Source organism: Anas platyrhynchos, chromosome 5 (assembly GCF_047663525.1).
Source record: "Anas platyrhynchos isolate ZD024472 breed Pekin duck chromosome 5, IASCAAS_PekinDuck_T2T, whole genome shotgun sequence".
NCBI classification, from domain to species: domain Eukaryota; kingdom Metazoa; phylum Chordata; class Aves; order Anseriformes; family Anatidae; genus Anas; species Anas platyrhynchos.
Window position 1 is genome coordinate 28,895,487 of NC_092591.1, and position 22,178 is coordinate 28,917,664.

General features: G+C 40.6%; 1 protein-coding gene and 1 long non-coding RNA gene across 11 annotated transcripts in view; one reads left to right on the plus strand and one right to left on the minus strand.

Annotated features, from left to right (window-relative positions):
- The window catches only part of KCNQ1 (potassium voltage-gated channel subfamily Q member 1), a 408,405-nt gene extending 395,409 nt beyond the window's left edge, over nucleotides 1-12,996 (plus strand). For 6 of the 7 annotated variants that reach the window (XM_072038533.1, XM_027458507.3, XM_072038534.1 and 3 more), the window contains one exon: nucleotides 10,577-12,996. In XM_072038533.1, the coding sequence (XP_071894634.1) occupies nucleotides 10,577-10,777 (201 nt within the window). In that variant the 3' untranslated portion in view covers nucleotides 10,778-12,996. Of the gene's footprint in view, nucleotides 1-1,038; nucleotides 2,209-10,576 lie in introns of those variants that run through there. The other variant, XM_027458505.3, reaches the window with a different exon arrangement.
- LOC110352760 (uncharacterized) overlaps nucleotides 1-22,178 on the minus strand; it is a 79,614-nt gene that overhangs the window by 44,953 nt on the left and 12,483 nt on the right. The gene's annotated exons all lie outside the window — the stretch shown is intronic.

A 22,178-nucleotide genomic window follows, 5' to 3' on the forward strand; every position in this document is an offset into this window, starting at 1 on the left:
GGCCAGACTCGGGCACACCACACCTTACTACCCATGCCATTTCCTTGAAGCAAGAAAGGAGCGAAAAGAATTTTCGAAGTGGTAGTGGTGACATGCAGCAGCACAGCACTGTGTTGCAGTAATTCGTGCTAACTCCCATTTTCAAGCTTTGCATAGACTGAGATTCATTGTTCTCATTTCCTTTAGCTTACTGACAGTGAACAAACTTGCGGTGAATTAACTGAATTTGTTCTTGCCTGCCTGCTTTGGGCAAGGAAGTAGGGCTGATGTGGCTGTGCCATAGCTGAGGTATACATTTAGTTTCCACTGTAAGACAGAATTTGTGTCTGCTCTAAGATCCATAACCTGTGGATGAGTCTCACTTTCTATTCCAATTGGAAAACGCTGTGCACCTCGTCTGGCTTTATTACCTTTGAAAAGGAGTGTGGATGCCTCATTTGAGTGAAGCAAGAAACATTAACATAAGCAATGCTGACCTAACTCAATGTGATGCATAGCATATTTGCTTTAAAAAGAGCTGCAGCCTCAAATGTGTTTTGAATTAGGAAAAGTGTTTTAGAGAGAGAAAGCAAAAAAGGAACCATTTCTTAGCAGGCATCTGAAAAATAACAGTTCAGAGGAAGGAGGAAAAATGTATTTCTAACACTGGGGGATTATGAGCGTATATCTTATTCTTTGTTTTTTAAAAATAAAATCTTGGCAACTTCAATGCATACTACGATGATCCAGAACTAGAACAGCTACTCAATGGTGAAATTATCAGCAGTACTCCGGCAAGAGGTTATTAGTCATAGTCCCAGTATCATACAAGAGCAAGAGCCAAGGATTCAAGAAACAAAACATTCCCCTTTGGAGAGAGGTCAAGATTAGTCAGTTTTGTTTTGTTTAACTGGTGATGGTGGTAGGGGGGTTGGGTTGGGTTGGGGGTTATTTTCCTGTGGAAAAGAGTTTTGGACATATTTTTGTGTTAGTTTGGTCTTTTACTTTTTTTGAACTCTGAAGTGTTGTTAATATGCCACTGTTCCACATTTGAAACAGGAATCTACAGCTAGGAGAAAGCTGTTGTCTGATAGCCAAATTCCTGACAACAAAAATATGGAGTGATATTCAGAGGCTGTACTGCCGTGATTAAACCCAGCAAAGAGAGTCCTCCAGAGGCAAGTACCACAGGGAGTTTTCTTCACATCTGTGGAACTGAAGCATCTGAAAAATAAGTGCCTGTTAGCTACACAGCATCTTTCCTTCCCCTGAAGATAGGTATTGGGGTGCTCAGCCAGAAGGGCACAGGGTAGGAACATCTTGGTGAACACAAAGGTGATTGGGAGTCAGAAAGCAATCAGTTCTACAAACTTCTTTCTCATTAGAAAACTGAAAAATGCTTTGAGATCTGAAGATCTGCCTAGGACAGGAAAGATGAGAGCTCTTATTAGAGCTCTTTCTTCCAAGTTAAAGATGTTTAGTAAATCTGCAGCCTGGCCGTTAACTTCACTGTCTCAGTTTTCCCCACTTTGTGATAATATTAACAGTAACTATCTACTGCAGCATGGTGCTGTATAGATAGGCTAAGGTTCTCAGGGCTTTGGATATAAGATGTGCTAATTACTGCCATTTATTCTATAGCTGTATCCAAACTATTGTGTAAAGATAAGTTGTTGGGGTTTTTCAGTTTTTGTTTGTTTGTTTTTTCCATTTTGTTTTGACCAATACTTTCCTTAATTTTCTTGTTATCTTGAGCCTACTCTACATCCTCCATACAACTGGATTTCCATTTAAGCATACTTTGGGAAACTGTTTAGGATGACGGTGCTAGATGGATGCCCAGTCATTTTTGTGGGTACATAAACTCTCATACTTCTGGTATCTTTGGTTGTCTTTTTTTTTTAAGAAAAGAATCCCTCTCTTTTTGCCAACTTGCATCTTATTTTTAAATGAAAATGGAAGAAAATTGTGACTGGCGAAAGAGATGTCATTTCCTGAAGGTGGGGCAATAGTAAATGAGAATAAAGAAATTCTTGAAAAATCCGAAGTATTCTATTAATAGGATAGGGGGATTTTATCTTCTTCATTAGCTTCTGATAACAGTTATGTTCAGAGACAAGACCCTTCAGTTTCCTGGGTTCATACAAGCAAAGAAAAACATTTCAAAGTCCCTTGTTTATCTACAGCTCATGCTCTGATACTCTATTAGAATAAAGGGTTAAAAAATAATCTCTGACCTTTGTAATATTTTAGTTTAAAAAAAGGCTGTATCCTGAGGCTGTGCTGGGCCAAAGACTGTAGATTTTGGACACTGTCCTAACTTGAAAATTTCCATGTGTTTTAAGTCTTGTCTCATTTATCTACAAGAGTTGACCACAAATGTTAATTGCTTGGCTATAGCCCTCTGGATGCCAGATCTGTGAGCGTTGCACACATCTGGGCACGCGTTCAGTGCTGCGAAGCCAGCGGGGCTGGCTGGGGAGTTTGGGGAGCGATTAGCAATCAGAGGGACTTCTTAGCCCAAATCTACACCTAGAGCTAAAGAAAGATTCTCAGGAAGAGCTGATTTCCAATAGTTTGGGTGTTTTAAATAAGCCACATATTTTTGCAAGAAGTTGTTAATAGCAACCACAAAAGCGCTGAACCACAGCCACCATTCCCAGCTCTTTTTTCTCAAGCAGCAGCAGTTCACAGTCTCCACTTCTTGCCATCTTCACAGCCACTTCCATCTTGTTCCTTGCTTCTGTCTCGACTAGCAGCATTTTAGGTCATCCAGCCTTGCCTTGACTTTTTTAATTATTTTTTTTTTTACCCTTGGGCTTTGAATCCTCTCTGCTTTTAAAATAACCACTGCCCCAGAATCTTTGCACCATTTGAGGTCTTGTAGTCTGTAGCCATTCGTGGCCAAGTATACTTTGCTCTTCCATGACTAATTCTTCCTTTTGGCAGTGTCCTACCCACCTCCTTAGCAGAAGTAGTATATATTCATTTTACCTTGCTTCCCTTAGTCAAGCAGCAAGTTATATCCAGGTAATTTTATGAAGGTGACATGAAACAGCATCTGTCTTTTTATTGTTGCCCCTTGTTTCTTTGTAGGTCCTTAACAGTTTCTCTCATACCTGACATTTTACCAACTGCAAATCCAGAAGCATTTATTTACATCAAGATTACATACATGAGTTGTGTGTAAGTGATTAGAAATAGACAAAGATATCTGTGAAGGCCGCTGTTTTATTGCATAATATCTTCTTCAACTACTGCTGTCACTGAAGGCTGTATCTTAATTTTCATCTGAGGGAAAAATGGCAGTGTCATAAAAGAGACAGTTACAAAAAAATGCAGCCAATATTCTGTGCTGGGTAATACGTAAGCCATATTTTATACAAATCACAGATTCCTGTTACACAATACTTAAGTGGCTTGTTCATATCACTGAGTTTTTGACCTGTCAGGACATGTCTCTTAATATTGGCAGTTTCAAATAGAATTCAAGGGAGACTTCTAATATGAAAAATAGCAGTATAGTTGTAATTATACTCCTCTAAAAATCATGAAAATCCACATGAAAGAAATTGAACTGAGCAAATAGCTAGCCAGAGATGTCAAATTTCCAGACACTTTGAGGATGTTTTTAGAAAAATATATTTTTCTTTAGGGAAAAGGACATGTGGAAAGGAAAAAGACTTCTCTTCAGTACAAGGACCTAACTATCAAAATTGCTTTCCCAATTCTAATTAAAAGAAAGAATGCATAGATTAACCCTCTAATTTTTCCTATTTCCTATTGCTTGAGGATCTGTTACCCTAAAGCTTGTACTCTACATTCAAGACAAAATTCTTCAAAAGAACAAAAATTACTCTAAAATGCCACAGTTATAGTCACTAATCAAATGTCCACATGTTGGTATTAGCAGTGGTACCAATTCGTTTTACTTTCCAACATAATTCAGAAAAATGTGACAGCTGAATTTCTACACAGTGCCTCAAGAATGTACTGTGAGAAGTCAAGCCCCTTGTTAATAGCAATTCTCTCTGGTTTCAAGGTAACTCCTGGAGAATCGGAGGCAATGCCTGGTTTGTATATCCCAGTTGTTTCTAAGCTCTGGCCCAGACTCAGTGGCTCAGAAGTTTCTTCCCAGTCCCAGCTCACCACTCTGTTGAAAGCACAGAGCAGCACACATTGGTTAATAGAGAATTATCAGCAGCTACTTAAGAGGTTGCAACTACTAAAAAGTAAGCTTTTTCTTATGCTTTTAAGAAATGTGAGAGAAAAAAAAATACTGTAAAAACACAGAGTGAGGAGACCAGCAACAGTTTCAGTCTACTGAAAAAAAAAAAGAAGAAAGAAAGAAAAAAGAAAAAAAAAAGCTGTTAGTATCTCAAAGTGAAGAAACTGGCACTGACAGCTTTATACAAGACAGCTGATTTTAGGATACAGTGTGTAACAAGTGCCTTTCTTTCCAAAGATGCTTTTTTCTCAAAGTTGTCAGTTTTACTTGTCAGTTAAGACAGTGGTTGCAGTGTTAATATAATATTTTCATTGACTAGTCATGTGCAGCCCACAAAACCTGCTAATTTGGTTCCTCAGAAGCTCAGCCTTTATATTTTTCTAGCCAGGAGTAATGTTATATTAGAAGAGAGTGTTTTCTCACCGGCTCCACTTCCTCTATCCTTCCCCCAGACACCACACACATACTCCCTTCTTTGGACAACTCTCAAGAGAAAGTACAGACAGTCTGGAGAACAAATCTTCCTTCATGCAGATTACATTCTCCTATAAACACCTCAGCAACTGGTATATAACCTCCAGCAAGAATGCTGCCTAATCTCTGGCAACAAAATAAACACATCTAAGCCAGAAGCTCTGATAAGGGGATTCACAAGCATTTGCAGTCTTGGGTGCTGTAAATGGAAGAATGACAGTTTCCAATATTTTTGAAAAAATCATGTACCTGAAGAAATAAATTTTCTTTAATAATACTGAAATTGTTGGTCTCTCCTGCCTCTATTATGGAGAAAAGTTTAAAGTAAATCTATATGAAGATTCCTATACCTATCCCTGAACTTTTCTGAAAAGCCACTCCTGATACTGTTCCTGTCCACGGGACTGTGAAACCTCTAAAGCATTAACTTTTAGAAATATTTTGATACCAAAACATGTAGGGACTCAGCAACAAGGGGAGCCAGGGAAGCTGCTTTCTGAAGCTTCCTCAAATATTCTCAAGCACATTGCCTGAATAGGATAGATGCCACTAAAGAAAACCATGATTTATAACCACACCTTACGAAGAGGTGTTAGGTTGAAGAGCTCACTCTCCATTTGCTAAAGTACTGGTTAATAGCAATACATTCCTTCATGTCATTGCCATTAACATGTATCATAAGGTCTGGAATATTTTTTGCCTCTTACCTTTTCTATGACTAAGTCATTAGTATGCCTGAAGATGGTTTTGTTAACAGAAGGGATTTTTGGTGTGTTTTTTCTGAAAGTTAAAGCTAGCTCATCAGCAAGTACAGTACTGAATAGCAAACATGGAAAAGATTATTTTCAAAACCACCTATGAGGATACACAGATGAAGAGAGCATGACTTTCTTTTCATTAAAGTTTCTCATGTTGCAGAGCAATAGGCTCCTCGTCATTAAGAGGCCATCAGTGGTGATAAATATTTGTCATTTTCAGTTATTTTGAAAAAATACCTTCAAGAGTTGCTGCCCTTTGAGCTAAAAAGCTGCATTCTCAGGAATTAACACCACTCAAATTAATTCAGGGTAGCAGAATCGTGAGTCTTATGTTTGAAAAGTAGCTGAAAATTTCGTTTATCACATTTTCATTCAGGCAAGCATAGCCTGCATTCTGTTTTATTTCTTGTCCTTTAGCAGATTCACACTCATCTTTCCCTATTAAGAGCAAGCATGGTCCCCCTGAATCCACTGAGTGAGCACGGTGCATAAACTGTGCTGATTAAAAATTTCTTGATTTAGTTCAAATTATTTGTTTAATCAGTCAACTGCATTAAGAATATAAGTAGTTATGAACAACCTTATAGTTGAAAGGGACTATGATTTTTACCCTTAATAATATATTCTTTTAATGTCCAAGTTTTACTTCTGAAATTTCCAAGTCAGGGAATTAGAAACCCAGAATGAAGGGCAGATGAGACAGCTTTAATCAACAGCTTTAACCACTCCAGATCATGGAGCAGTGCTTGGTTTAACTTGGTAATTTGTAATTAACTGTGGTCATTGTGGCCAAAATTGTCAATCGCCAAAAATTTGTCCTTGGCCTGCTCCCCTATCTTGAATATTGATGGCTGAAAATACCGTCCCTTTTAGCTCCATGATTCCAGCTCCCCTTGCCCCTTTCCAGTAAACCCCTATGACAAGTTTTGGGAGCAGGTCTCCACTCTTTAGTTCTCCTTCACAGTGCTGCATTAAGGAGATTCTCTTCCAGCTGCCCCTGGAGCCATCCAGACTTCCTCTTTTTTGGGGGAGAAAAAAAAAATTAAGAAAACAAGTTCATTGTGACCTTTGCTATCCTGAATCATACCACAGATTTGCTATGAATGCTTAAAATGTAGCAAGAACGGTCTCTGCCTTGTTCCTTAACACCTTCTGGAATGTCTTTTATACCTTTGTAAAAGTTGGCATGTCATTTTATACTGAGTTGTAGCTGTTTCCTGAAAACACCACCTCAGAGGGTCCCGTGGCTCGCACGGGAGCTGTGTCATTGCCTCTAGTCTATTGGTACGGGATGTCAGTGTAGTCATACACCTCTGTGACTTCTTTAGGGACAGAAAAAATTGCTGTGTAAGATAGCTACATTTGTTCATGATGTGACATTTAAAACCTGTGCTGTAGACTTTCTGTCTTTACGAAGAGCTATTTGTTAGGTTTCTTTTTTTTTCAACGCGCTGCATGGATGGGATTTTTTTTTTTTTTTCATTTCTAAGAGCTCACTTCAAAGCTTGTTTTAATCTGCTTCTTTCCACCTATGCTTAGTCTATAGCCCCTGGATCCTTTTAGAAAATTGATTTTGGAGGATGGAAAACTAGTTGTCATACAATATTTCAGTAAGACTTTGGAATAACTGTGGTGTGTAATTTCTGAAGAGTTTCAAGCACTGCTTGCTCTCCCCAATAACTACAAAACACAAAGGAAATGATTTGCATATAAAGAATTTGATCATACAAGCATCATACTTCTAATGAAGCATAAATCAGCTAGAAAGAGGTTACTTAGTTTTTCATAAAAGAAGCAGTCCCAGTTATTTTCCTATGTAATTAACACTGTTTGCTGTTTTAAGTGGAGGGATCAGAGTTGTCCAAAGCAGTTAAGATTATAGCCACATCAGCACTTTTTCTGTTTGCTTTACTTTTATTCATTCTGGCATCATTGCTAATTTCTAATCAGGTAAATGTGTTTGAAATTATGATTCAGGGAAGATGATACACTTATCCAAGCAGCATGTTAAGTGCATAAACCTAGTTTAATGAAAAAGGTATTGCACACTGTGACATTTTTCTAGTGGTTATAATTATCTCTGCAGAAAACAAGTGAAGAGTATATTTCAGGATGTGTATTTGGATAACAACAGGCAGATTGGGACTGCTAACAAGCAAGGCTGTTACCAGCAAGCAACTTATTCTTGCACATCCGAGGCCTGCGGTAACAGTAGAAGTTGCCTTCTGGTAGCATCTAACTCTCTTTAAAATGTCTCCTGCTTTAAGCAGAGGACCCACTTTGGCAGAATTGACATCGTCCCATTGCTCTCTCATTTACAAACATAATATTTTCTGATACAACCCCAAGAGGCATAAGCAAAGCAATGTACAAATCCAGAGCACACTGAAGTCACTGGAAGTCTGTGATTGCCAGAAACTACCACAGACTTAAGAGCATCTTGGAGCAAGCCCATAATGGGCACAGAACTTCCTGGCAAATAGCTTTGCTTATTGGATAGCAAAACTGATCAAACAACAACTAAACACAACCAGCTACCTGTACATCTCTGCACAAATGGCTTTAGAGACCTATACCAATAAGTAGGAATGTGGAAGATGAAGGTTGTTCCTTTTCATCTCATATGGCTCAGCTCAATAGTAATTAGCTTCTGCCTCTGCTTCTGTGGGCCTCCTGCACTCCACAGCTGCTGCAGCCAAACCTTATTCCATAGAAAAAAATTAGACAATTATCTCAGGGAATTTATTTCCCAGCAAGAGTATTCACATCTCACTTCTCTCCAGTACTTCATCACCAAGACACACAGCTGTTGAAGGGCTATCCAGATCTCAGTCCAATCTACTGTCATGTTCAATAGCTCATCACTGCAAGAGTTTCATAAATGCACATTTTCCAGATATATCCTCAGTCTGTGTTTCCTCTGGTAATCCCTGCCTGGAATCACAAATTTAAAAATGCATCTATAAGAATCCCCTAGTTATTTAGAATAATTAGCCAAAAGACGTTTCTTCTTAGAGGGAAAGTTGTCCTTTGGACTCTAAAGATAGCTGTCTGCCGTCTTCCACTACAGCCTTCCAGTGCAGCTGTCTCACAAAGCAAGCAATGCCTGGGCGGTGGGTGGTGGAGGAATGAAATGCTTTGGCAAGCTTCGCTGCCCCTGATTCGTACTGTCATGCTTGGAACATCATGAATTTGCCATCCAGGATAGGCACCATTAGCGCAAAGCGTGCCTTTTTTGCGGGAGTGAACAGTGATGAAATGAAAACCTGATGATCTGCTCCATTCTCCATCTGTATTTCCTTCTAGAAATCTTGAACTTATGTGTTCTTCAGCTTCCTCATTTGAAGAATCTCATCTTTCAACAGCCATTTCCATCCAGAATTACTAGTGTTTCATGTACCATCTAGGGTGCTTTGCCTAATGTTTTCAAAACCAGCTGCAAAGTATAAATCTCTGGCACCTCATATTTTTAAATTACTGTATCTGCTTCCCTACCAGTTGTACAAAGTGTTTGAAAAAAACAGCATTTTCTCTACGGTAGAAAAACATTTTAGTCTCTGCTGAAATCCTCCAGGTTTGTTGATGTTCTGCTCAGCCTTACTGTCTTTTACTATCCTGTGTGATACTTGGATGATTGCCAGGCACATATAAATTGCTCCCACTCATACTCTTTCTGGCGGTTTTATGTGCCTTTCACTACTTTCTAGCAGATATTTGAGGCGGCAATTTATTCCCATCACGTTTTTTCTGCTTACTTTCTTTTCCCTTTTTAAAACCTATTACCTCTTCTTGCCTAAGGGTTTACTTAGTGTTTTAGAATCCCTGTGGATGGGTCTGAGACTCCAATGACAAAATTGTGGCTTTTTCTTTATGCTTATAGCAGGGAGTGGAAGGCCAAATGGCAGACTCTCACTGCCCAGTTTCAGAGCCTCTTGCCATCCAGGAAGGACAGGCATCTTTCCTTGAGGAATGTTTGCCTGCTTGCCGTGCTGATGGCTTGAATTTGAATTCCCCAGATCATAGCTGTAAGCGCCTGTCTTCCCCCCACCAGGACATCTGGCTCAGTACGCTGGAGTCAGAGCAGAGAGGAGGCTTCCCATGCCAGATAAAATGGATGGTACACATTACTTCTTGACTGCAAAGTGCAAGAAACCAGAGACTGAAATCGTGTTGCTCCTAGAAACATTTGGTTCTTGATTTTCCTCTGAGTAACACAAATGTAATCCAAGCTTGGTCTAGGTTTTGGACATCTCCATAATCTAGTCTCTCTTAGGTATGCTGATTTTTCATTATATTTTTTCCTACAGAGTAGAAGAGCAGAGAATGCAAATAAGAGGAATTAAATAATGTAAAGAGTATCTGTCTAAAGGCAGAAGAAAATGAGCATTATGGATCCAGTCTGAACCTTCCTCTGCAGGTCTCCAGCTTTAAAATAAGCTTTAATCCATCTTAGAAGAGTTCCTGACTTGTTGTAAATCATGTAATTCAAATGGCAATCCTAGTGAACGCTGTGTCATTGGAGCAGAGACAGAATGAAACTAAATCATGTCCTACTCCCTCCCCTTGCCACAGAATGCAGCTGTTATGCACTTGCATCAGCAAAAATATCCGTGGGGCATTTTGTGGCCTGAGTTGGTAATTGGACCCAAATGTAACAAAGAGAGCATCAGTCAGTCCTAGTTTACTCTGGATTAGATCACTGCAAGTAGGGTGGATGTTTACTATAGCATATTGGTATTATTAAGGCATATAAACATGTTAGTAGTTTATAATGTTTTAAAAATATATGGAGACAATAATGACAACAACAACAAAAACACAGAAGCTCAGTTCTGGAACTGAGTTCCCTATCCCAGCTCTTCTCTTTAAAAGCCCACCTGTCGTGCATTCATCCAGGTATAAAACAACTGTCAAAGCACATCGCAGAGATGAGAATTAACAGGCCTCTCCTCATCCAACACTGACCAGTTGCATTAAATTTCTAATGCTGTGGAACTGTGGATCTCTGGTGTCTTCCTGGAGGTCATTGTCATGCTAATTTAAAAAAGTGTCATTTTAATGTCGCATTTGTATCACGTGGCTTGTTGCAATTTTCTCACACACTGACACTAAACAAACCTTCCCTATGTCTTTGTAGGTTACACAGATGGACCAGAAACTGAACCTCATTACAGATATGCTGCATCATCTGGTTTCCAGTCAGCAGGGGGATCAAGGGAACAACAGATCATCTCAGAGAGGCAACAACGTTAATTCAGATCTCTTTCTCCCTAATAACACCCTACCGACCTATGAGCAACTGACAGTACCAAGAAGAAACGAAGATGATATATCCTGATATGGTATAAGTCTGGGTCGGGCTCTTACCACCTTTCTCCTTTAAATGGGACTGAATGCTGAGAGCCTGGAAGGAATTAAGTTTATCCGCCATCCAACAAAGCACGTGACTGCTGTGTGTATACACCACTAGTCTCAAACACACTCTTCTAAAAGCCGTTTGTAGTAGCCTAAGGATTGCCGGGCTGTGTTCTACCAGGCAAAACTTACAGAAACCTCCACATCGATTTTGTTTGTCAACAAAAATGATCACAACTCATTATTGCTCCTAAAGACCAAAACAATGTAAAGAGAGGCAAAATTGCAAGGATTTAGGGATCCTTTAATAATAATAATAGTAATAATAATATTCTAATAATACTTGAACTTAGATGGAAAATGTGCATTTTGTTTATGAATCTGCAGATAAATATATATTTCTACTACTAATGTTTTTAAAACAAAGTAGGATAACTTATGTTGTTTTTATTGTATAAACATACCACTAACATTCTAGAGAATGACAAACCACATGCTGAATGATTTTCTTTTGCTGTTTTATTTTAACATTGCTATATAAACATTATCAGATAATGACCAGATTTTTTTAATCTGTTTTTCTTCAGGGAGGAACTAATCCTTAATCTGGAACAATACTATTTATAGTGGAAAGTACTATAGATTTTTTAAGATACCAGTTTTTCATGGGGAGACGATAAAGTATTACATAGAAAAAATGATTCTGCTTTCTAGGAAATTTTTGCCAAAGAATTTATATATAAATAGAAAACGGAGTGGTCTGAATGTACTTGTCCTGAAATAGCTTTTTAAAAAGAAGGCCCACCTCTTCTTAAATCTACTCTTTTTTTTTAAGCTTACACTATCCAAAAATAGTACAGCAGTCTGAAGTGACTGGACTTGCAGGTCAAGTGCTTGAGCTGGCCACTTACTGAGCATCCATAATTCTTGCAGGACTTGAGGCCCCAGTTCAGGAAAGCATCTCTCAACCAGACAGCATACATGACAATTTGAATAGTTTCCTGAATAATAGCTTAAGAAATTTGATTCCCTTCCAGAGTCATTTGGTATTTAAAAGTGCTAGCTCTAATGCAGAGGACACAGGGCCTCACCTACAAACCACGTTACCCCATGTTATAGTTGCAGTAAGAACAGCAGAGTTTGGCTTGGTGTGATTTTTCACATGTACAACCTGAGCAGGATTGGAGAGTTGATTACTAAGGCTGAAATTCAACCCTTGCAGATAGCCAGCACCTGTACCATACCCACCCTTCTTTGAAAGCAGAACATCTTTAAGGTTGACAGTGTCAGAAAACTGAGGATGACAGCACAGCTAATTAGTCCAGCATGGTGATGGTAGCCCATACTGCTGGCAAAGGAAGGGGGAGACATGGACAGGTTAATCAGGTCTTGCACTTTGAGCATCGTACACATCCAGGGCACCTCACTGCAGAGACTGTACCCGCAGTAGTCCCCTCCCAGCTGGGGACACCGGGTGCCAGCAACAGCTCTCTAAGCCTCACCATGCAGGTGGAAAGGAAAGGAGCTGCAATGAAAGCCTGCAGCGAGGAAGCAGGGCTCCATGCTGAAATCTCTGCAACAAGGCACAGCTCATCACAGCTTTGCGCTGTCCCAGCCCGCCTCACGGGCAGGTGCAGCCAGATGTCCCGCCCCACACCAGGGACATCTTGGCTGCTGTGTGACTTTAGCAAACTGAGATTTCTGTAAGTTGTGTTTCACTCTAGCACTGTATGTAAAAATGTAAGATTTCAGTGTTTGAAAGCAAGCAGACTTAAAAACCAAAAACCAACGATTGGAAAACTATGTCCTAAAGCATCATACTTCTACACAGCAGTTCCCGTTATAAACCTTTGTTATATACAAGCAGTCCGAATTGAGATTTCAGGGAACCATCTCATAGTACTGCTTATATGCTGGACTTTGTTTTAAACATTTCATCTCTTTCACTTGGACTGCAGAGAAAAGTATACTGTATTTAATTAACTTCATGTTACAATTATCTGGTCTTGCTGCTGTACAATAGAAAAATGTTAAGGGTGTAGACATTTACAGACATAAACAGGAATTGTACCTGGGCATTATGTTTTATAGAAAATCAAAATTGCTGTGATTACTTTGAATATTTTTTCAATGAAATTCACTGTGTAATTTCAGGTTATCAATCAGCCTATTAATTTCCTAATAAAATACAGGACAAGAGTACCCTGTCTTCTGTTTTTTCTAAAATCCAGAAATTTGATACATGTAGGAAAGTTGCTGACTTTTCTTTTTTTCTCTTAGTACAGTGTATGGATGTCTTAGTTGCAGCACAGGACTGGAAACTTCTGCTGATTTTTTACTAGAGAAATAAAAAATAAAATAAAATTAAAATTAAAAAAAAAGCACGACTTAATCAGCTGGGGTAGCCCTGGGGAAAAAGATGTATCTTTTAGCACTTGCTAAAAGCATCGAGGTCTATGCCTTTCTAGAGGCATTGTGATAACCAGCAAATACATCCATTCCAATCTGGTTGTTCTCAAGATCTTACCTACATTTTCTGTTTGGCAGTTTATCTGAGTGATAACAGTATTTCACAGTAAACATCTCATGCAAAAGATAATTCCCTTGTGTTGGCATGTCAGTTAGTCCCTATCCTTTTGAACATCTCCAGTATCCTGTATCCTCAGAATAATCAGGTTTTAAAGTTCTCCTGATGGCAGGTTGCTATGAGGCCTGATTCCACATCTGGGTCCAGCTGATCCTTCCAGAAAGAGCACCAGCTCTGAAACCTGTGACCTCAAATCCCATAATCCACCTTGCCCTTAGAGAAGATCCATTCTCCAGGCTGTCTTAAACTGAGCCATCAGAATTCATCACACAGCTGCCAGGAGGTAGCCATCCCCAGCTGCTCACCAGAGACAGGTCTTACCTCTCTGGTCTGAGGAACAGACTAGATTTGTTTCATCTGCTGGGGCTTCATACCTGGAAGACTTCTCCTGAAAGTAAGTACCTCAGCTTTTTTCTTCCACTGCTATCTATCCTTTGTTGTGGAATAAGGGTAGCAGGAAGATGAGCTGAGCAGCTCGATGCCCTCACTGCCTGAAGTAGCTGTCATGCAGTGTGTTGCTGTTGAAACCTCATTTGCTGCTGTCTGCTGTTCACGTAAATTGTTCAGAGCATTTTTTTTAAGTGAATAGGAAATGCTTGCAAATTGTGTGAAGGCCAAAAGAAACTGTAAGGTAGGCAAAGCCTTGACTTTATGGTTCTCTACCCTGTTTTTGTTATCAATGTTAAAACAAAGAACTGCCTGAGAATGCAGAAAGAGTCTCTCTCTGAGCACCTCGATAGCAGTTTGGATTATAAGATTGGTGTAACCCCTATCCCTACCTAAAATATAAATCTCAGCCCCCAGAAAGTCTGCCTAAAGCCTGTCAGCTGGCTTCGCTTCCCCAGCCTGCCAGGCTGCGGTAGGTCAGGCCACTACAGCAGAGCAGAGGGTAGGAAGCCAGGGAAGAAGAGAGAAGAAGGTGGGGCTGCCCAGCTGAAGCTGATGGTGGAAACACACCAGCTGTCCCCAGCAGATGCCGGTGACTATGCAAGTTTGCAAAAAAGAAGATCAATGGGAGGAAAGATGGGGGGGTGTGCAAGGAGGAGGTTTAGAGAGAAACAAAAGTGTGGGCTCCTGGTCTGAGCTGCACTGGGCTTGAAGAGAGATAAGTGCTGTGCCTGGCATTAGTATTAATCTGTGGTGTGACCTCTGGGCGAGTCCCTTCACCTGTTGGGCCACATTTGTTGCCCCATCTCTTCCGCTTAGCCCACTTGTCTGTTCAGACCACAAATTCCTCGGGACAGGGACTGCCTCTCTCTGTATGCCTGCTCCATGTCTAGCACAAAGGGACTTTAGTGACCACAGTTATATAAATGTAATACATATGAAAAGCCGGTATTATTCTGAGCCTATGCAGTTTCAGAGCTGGAAGCACTTGCTGCCACACTGACAACTATCGGGTATTGCTTCTCAGATTCCTTTTCACAAAGTATCTTACAAAAGAAGAGAAGTCTGAACATTTCACTCTTCTATTTTAAAGTAGGCTTGTTTCAAATAATGTAATGGGCCAGCATTATGCTCCAGTGCTAGAGAAATAGTTTGATGTCAGCACACAAAATGGCCATTCTACTGCAGCAAGTTAACAGCAGCTGTGGCTAGCAGACACCTCTGTGCTGATTTATCATCAGTTCTGAGGAAGGTGGAAATATTCCAGGGCTTCCCCTACCCACTGAGCTAGAAAGGTTTGGGCAAGAAACAAATTGCTCCTTGAATTATAAAAAAATAAAAATAAAAATAAATAAATACAGAAAGATTTTCTTCTCTGAGTTTAAAAGAGAAAAGGTAAAAACAGTTTTAAACTAATCCTCACATTCCCCGCTGAGATGGGTATTATCATTCTCGTTTCACCGATGGGGTGGTGGTTTGCGAAGAGGAGGGGCAGAGAAGAAGAAAAGGAAAAAGATTAAAGGTCTGATGCAACTCCCATTTATGTCCCACTCCTGTGCAAATCTACTTGTGTGCTTCGTTTACACATAGGAGTTGTGCTGTTGCCTTCAGTGGGACTACTCAGTCCATGCACATCACTGTGAGCCTTTGCAAGTTCAAAATCTGTTAAAGAAGGCTTCCCATAGGTTTAGTGGAAGCTGGAATCGGTCGTATCTGCAGTATTGCTTTCTTTGTGGTCACAAAGACATCTGAATTGACAAGTTTGTTTCATGTTTCTGTTTTCAAAGCATTGGCTTATACTACTCTCATATTTCTCTCATGTTTTCAAGCCATGACAATATTAGAGGTATTTCTTTCTACTTTGCTGATAAGAAATTTCCTTACCTACCACTTGTGAACACCCATAATAAAACAATTTTACACAAAAGGAAATATGTTTTTAAATTCCATTTTAAATAACTTGTATAACAGTTTGGCTCTTAGGCTCCCTAGTCAGTGGCAGCTATGATGAGGAAACATGAAGGGAAGCAAGACAGAAACTAATGGAAAGAAATAGTTGGTACCCAAATGTGTGTGGGACCCATCGCTACAGGATTTTCCTTGTGTTCAGCAATACTTAACCAAGTTCCAGCAAGGATTGGGTCCTGTGAACAAGCAGTTGCTGAGTACAAATAGAAACTAACAAGTATTTCTGTGAACACTGGCTTTTTTGTGTCTTGTCTGTGGGATGACTTTGATGTCTAAGAAGTGCAAATTTCAGCTGAAACTTTCTTTTGCGGTTGCGATGTTTAGCAGGTCTGTTTCCTGTGTCATTCCCCTGGTGCCTGACGAGATGTGAATTCACGCTCAGCCTTTCCATGGCCAGGACATTTAGACCAGGCAGTGGCGGGGCCCCCTCTCTTCTGCCTCAATGTCTATTTTCACAAAACTTATAAGAACTTAATTATTTTGTAGACCTCTACCCTTCTGTCAAGTTTAGTTGAACTAGGCCGACAGGTTCAAAAGTTATTCGGGGGAGGCAAAACAAACACAGTGTGAGTGCATTAACCTTGTTTCCACGGGAACTGGGCTAAAAGTTCCCCCCCTCGCTAACGCAGAGATTCCGAACAGATACAACCCCCAGCCCTGGGGCACGAGAGCATCTCTGGCTCCTGGGGTTAGGAGGAGACCTGCAGAAGATTCGTTCCAAGGAGCCACCACCTCTGCAAGGCTTTGTGTACCTTGCCTTCAGGGCAGCTACAGAAAGATGCTGGAAAACAGTGATATTTTTACAAGGCAGCACGGCAAGTCTCACATTGCTCCGAAAGACAGCGACCTAAAAGCTAATATGACAAAATGGTTGGCACCACAACAAAGAAAATGCAGGTGCCGAATAGGCGTATTATTAAACGTGTCCATGCACATTATTGTAATGCAGCGTGTTGTCCAGTGAAAAGATGCCTACATGGCTGGCGAGGGAGCACTGCCAGGGAAGGGCTGGCCCCAGAGAAACAGCATTGTCCGAATCAGGCAGAAAGTTCACATAACTCCCACATTGGCTGGCAACTGCTGCCTACGGGGAACAGCTTACCAGCCCGACGTGAGGCATTATGCTCTCTACCCGTGGATTTGCACCTAAGAAGAACCGATGCATAAAGCCGATCTCAAAATCATCTTGGAGCTCCGTTTTCTTCAGAACTAGCATTGCTCTGGCGAACTGCCCAGGGATTTAGACTCAGCTAATCCAGGCTTGGCTCTCCATGGCAGACACCCATGGAACAAAGAAAAGAAAGCTTCCACGACCCTGTCAAGTTTCTGGTAAATCACTCGGCCAGGTGCAGAAAGTGGGATAGGCGGTCGCCAGTGAGATTTCTTGGATCAGAGAAAGGCGAATCCCCAGAGGGGGGGAACAGAAGAAGCTTTGGAGATTTTCTTGCCATAATTTACCAAGTATATTTGTAGTGCTCCGAGCATGCAGTGCCTGTGCATTTCACACAACCCTTAAAGCACACTGAAATACTGAAATGCATTGCTGCTGCTCTCCGTGCTCCATAGTTCACCCTGCTAATATGTGTTCCCTGCCAGAGCCAGCAAGGACTTCTGCTGTGTGCTGATTTTTTGTTTTGTCATTGGACAGTTTTTGATCATTTTTGTTAATTACAATGAAGAAAATATTATTGTTGATGTTATTCTTTTTAAGAATTCATTCTTTTTGTTCTAATCCATTGAAGTAGGGGATTACTTGGAGACATATCAGCTCCTTCGTGTGATTTTATTTTTTTTTTTAGAAATTTAGAAGTTGGCAGTCTTGTAGGGTATTTAAAAAAAAAAAAAAAAAAAAAAAAAAAAACAAAGAGCAAAAGAAATCCAATTTTCAGTCATGCTGTGTTATATAGCCTTAAGAGTATATTGATCATTAATTCATAAAGATGAATGCATTAGATAGAGTGGTTACAAGCACTACCAGTGCTGTAAGAACTAGAAACATGTATGAAATATTAGGATTACATGCAGCTTGTGAGATGCTATCATCTATAACTGCCATTTAAATATTGCCTAATTATTTGTTAGATCTAATGATTGCCTAATCAGGTTATTACCTGAGCTATCTGTAACCTAAATATAAAATGTGATTCATGTTTTACTCCTTTTCCATCTTTGGCCCTGATTCTGCATGTAATTTTTCTGCTTTGATTCCATGCTTTCTACTTGATTTCCCTAGAGATTTCCCTCTAAATTAATCCAAGCATTTCCTCTCCTTTATGTTCATCTGATGTGGGTCTGATGGGCAGAGAGAGATGTGCACAGATAAGAGCTGCTGGCCTGAGGACTGATTCCACAGCATGAGGGTTTTTTTGCAAGCCATAATACCATTTTGAATCATAGTTCATCTTTTAAAATCCAAATGACAGAACACACACTTAACCTGACCTTCTCTGCAAGTACTGCATACTGGAAATTAAATGCCAAAGGCTGGCTACCTGCTGTGGGACCCTGTGGCTGCTCCCTGCACCGAGACCCCTGGGCACCGCTGCAGCCATAGGGCAGCTTGGTGGCTTCATATGGAAGTTGGAGGCTGCCATGGGGCAGAAGGCCAAAGCAGAAAAGCAGAAAGGTGAGCCCCCAGGCAGGGGCTGGCTCAGAGTGCAGGTCTGTCACTGAGCAAAAGTACTACCCCAAGCATACACGGTTCATTCACGCTTCTTGCAACCTTTTTTACTACTTTTTTACTAACCAACTTTTACTACCCTCTCTTCATCTTGCACCGAAGCCCTAAGCCTTAATACACCCTTAAAGTACTCTGACATGTCCTGAACCTTTATTCCATCTGATTCTCCCAGATCCCAACCTGTCTGGAAGTCAGCGAGCCTTTCTGCTGACTTCGGTGGCACTTGCAGCGGGCTCACGCGATGTTTTCTTATGCCCACACCTACTTCTGCCTCACCTAACAGACGTCTTAGTCACTGCTCCTTGGCGTCGCGCAAGTTGTGATTAATATTTCCTTCCTACGCCAGTCATGCAGGCTGCGATTTTCATTTTGGCTTTTAGTTTTCCTCCTTCCCCCCTTCCCACTCCCGACAGAGGCGGAGAACAATTCCTGGAAAGGAAGACTTCTTTCCCCCGCATTGCACAAACATTCGTGCGCAACTTCGGGGAGGAGAGAGGGGACTTTTGAGAGCATATGGTTAGAAGCATTTGGGGGTTTTCAGATGGTGAATGACCGATGAGGTCTCAAAGGGGTTTTATTTATAAATGATAGACTCCTGAGAGAGAAATAATTGCTGCTCTCCCAGGCGTAAAAAAGCAATTCACCTGACATAAAACCCAGGGATAAAATTAGCTAAATGAAAGTGAGATATGGCAACTGTATTAAGCTTTTTTTTTTCTTTTTTCCTGAATGGTGAATCATTTAATTTTGTTTTCCCGTCCTTTCTTGGAAAGAGAAAAAAAAAAAAAGGAGAGAGAAAAAAAAAAAAAGAAAAGAAAAAGCAAAGTGCCTTGGGTCTGAAAGAACAGATGGTGCCCTGCTCGGCCCTCCGACGAGCTCTGCAGCGTGCATTCCTTTACTCTGTCCTCTCAGATAACTGAGTTATACAGCACACGACCATCTGGTGTATGACACATCTTGTGTCCCCCAAACAATGCCCCGGCAAACCTCTTCAGGGGAGAGGTTAGTTTCTAGGGTAACAGCAGCATGTGCAGCTCTGCGCCTTATTGAGATTCAGGCCTCCTCACTTGTCCCTATTCTTCTCCTTCCTATTGTTGTCACTTGAGCTTTTGCTGCTTGGTTACTCAGAGACTGACAATATCCATGAGTATTTTGTCCCCAGCCCAGAAACTATTGTCTCCAAATTTTGTTTCATTATTTATGTTTTCAATATCCAATGGTTGGCTGAAGCATCTGCTGTAGAGTGATAAGGCAAGTGCCTATTTAGGAGGACTGGGCTGCTGCCTGACAACAATGCTTTGAATTATTTAGGTTGTGGTTGGACAAGCCTTTGCAAAAGCCAGGATATCCATGAAGCGCTGAGGTGACTTTATTTATTTGTCTACTTCATTTTTTTTAGGTACTTGCATCTTTTAAGCCAGCTGAAAAAGCTTAAAGCCTTCATAGATAAAATCATTTCTTGAAGAAGTAGGTCTGCTCATTGACTACAGGTCTCTGGATTTTTTCTTTCTAGGAACTCTTAAAAAAAAAAAAGGAAAAAAAAAAAGGAAAAAAAAAAAAAAGAAAACCACTGGCTTTGCTTTGCTTTCCTTTCAGACTTCTAGGGGGGTTCTTCTGAAGTGACTTTGTTTTTTGAGTGCTAATATTCTCTGCTTATTTAAGGACCCAAAACCATGATCAAGCATAAGAATTATGCATAGTACCCTGAAATTCAATTCTAGCACTGTAATTCAGAAAGTTTCATCAGCAAACCGAAGTAGCAAATAGATGTTTTCTCCACCAGTGAAAGATGCATGTCACTCAGAACCCTTTACTCCGTCAAAGAACACTCAGACTAGCAGTGCTAGGTAGTTGTAATTGCCACAAATTGCCAAAATCCCACAAAATTCTTCATGTATCTGCATGGAGTAGACTGCTCATTCAAAGAAACTGAAAATACTTGTTTAAAAACCTGTAAGATGAAGCATGAGGTTTTAAAAAGTATTAAACATGCGATTAAGGCAATGTTGGTGACCTCTAAGCACAGATACGCTGAACATCAAGCCCAAGTGCTTTCCTCAGCCAAGGTATGAGTAACTTCTAAAAGATATTGCATCCTATCTCTCAGGTGAAGGTCGAATATTAGAAAGCCATCAATAACAGTTAAGAGGGCTTTTGTGTATATGTATCAAATACTAACAGCATCTATATCCATCAAAACATCATGGTAAGCTTGTTATAATGTCAAATCTGATTCAATATTTTCACTCATTCATAGCAGACTGAAGATTATACTTTTGAAGTGACACTTGTCATATATTCATTTTACGTAAGAACAGTTTTTTGAAAGATTTGCCTAACACATTTCAGATCTACCACTGGGGTGAACAGAAACAGGGTGTGTGGCTTTCTCAACAGAAATCCACTCCTGACACCTTGTTTGGTAGACCTCAGAGCTGGTGGCAGAAAATCACAAAAAGATGTAACCCTGAGCAGCACTGCCAAAGGAGGGGATTTTGGTCAGAGCATAACAGAAGGGAAAAAAAATCTGCTTAGTTTGGAAGTCTGCACCTCCTCTGGTGAATATAAAGGCAATATCTAAAGGGAATTTCACTTTTCTTTAAGGAAAAGCAATAGCTCCAGAGAAGAGGAGGTCTCACAGGGAAAGGTACTGCTTTGCAAGGTCTGGGTAGTCCTGGAGCGTATAACGCTGGGCGAAACCTAGAAGGTTGTGTATGTCACACGAGGTGCTTTTCCTATATTAATTTCTAGGACCTTTTTACAGGGAAGGTGAAGTAAAGTGATGTTTCCTATGAAAAACTGACTAATTCTTCCTCCCTCCCCACTCTCCACTCAAAGGGGGCTGGGTAGTAAACCCCACCATATGTATTTTTTGCCACAAGCTGTCTTCCTGTTCTGAGGACTGCAGATCTGACTTGCAAGCAGCAGCCCTGAGTTCCCTCTGCATCTCTTCAGTATGTGAAAACAATTGAAAGTTGAACCCGAGCTGGCAGTCCTTCCTGAAAAAGGTGTTCCTGGTCTGAGAAGAGCAGAGGTATTCTTTTAGGAATTGTGGAAGCAGGGTCCAGTACCAAGACTTCATAGTGGTCTGGTTTCCTGAGCTGGAGCAATCTGTTTCTGAAAGCAGAATGGAGCCAAAGGAAGGTAACCAGAGCGGTCAGGTGACTTGAGAGCCTGTATTAGGAGTTTGTCTAGCCTAGCAAAGCAAAAGGTTAAGGTTGCTCTCACTAAGTACATACAGCAAGAAGTGCTATTTCACCTGCAGGACAATGCTACCACAAGACAAATATGTACATCACCCATGAATACATTCACAAAGGTTTCTAACCATCAGAGAAGACTCATTCTGCAACATCACCCTAGTGTAAATGCTGGGGGCCAAAATGCCCTGCCAGCTGTAAGAGGTCACTTCATTAATCTATGATTGCCTGCAAAGGCAGGGAATTTCTTTGCTTGACTCAAGACATCCTGCAGCTCCTGGTTGCATGGGTTTTAAGGGCTGAAGAGACTGGCTGGCTTGAACTTCTGTATGATGCAGGCCGTAGGTCTCACCCAGTAACTCTCTCCTGAGCCAAGCAATTTGTCTGACTTAGGCATTATCTTACAAAAAGTCATTCAGTCATGGCATGAAGACACCAGGATCCACTCCTTTCCCTGAAGTTTGTTATAGCTTTAATTCCTCCACTATTAAAGTGGCAAACTTTTCTTTTTTGGGTTCACCCTAATTGTTCACCAGTATCTTTGATTCTTATTTGGTTTTCC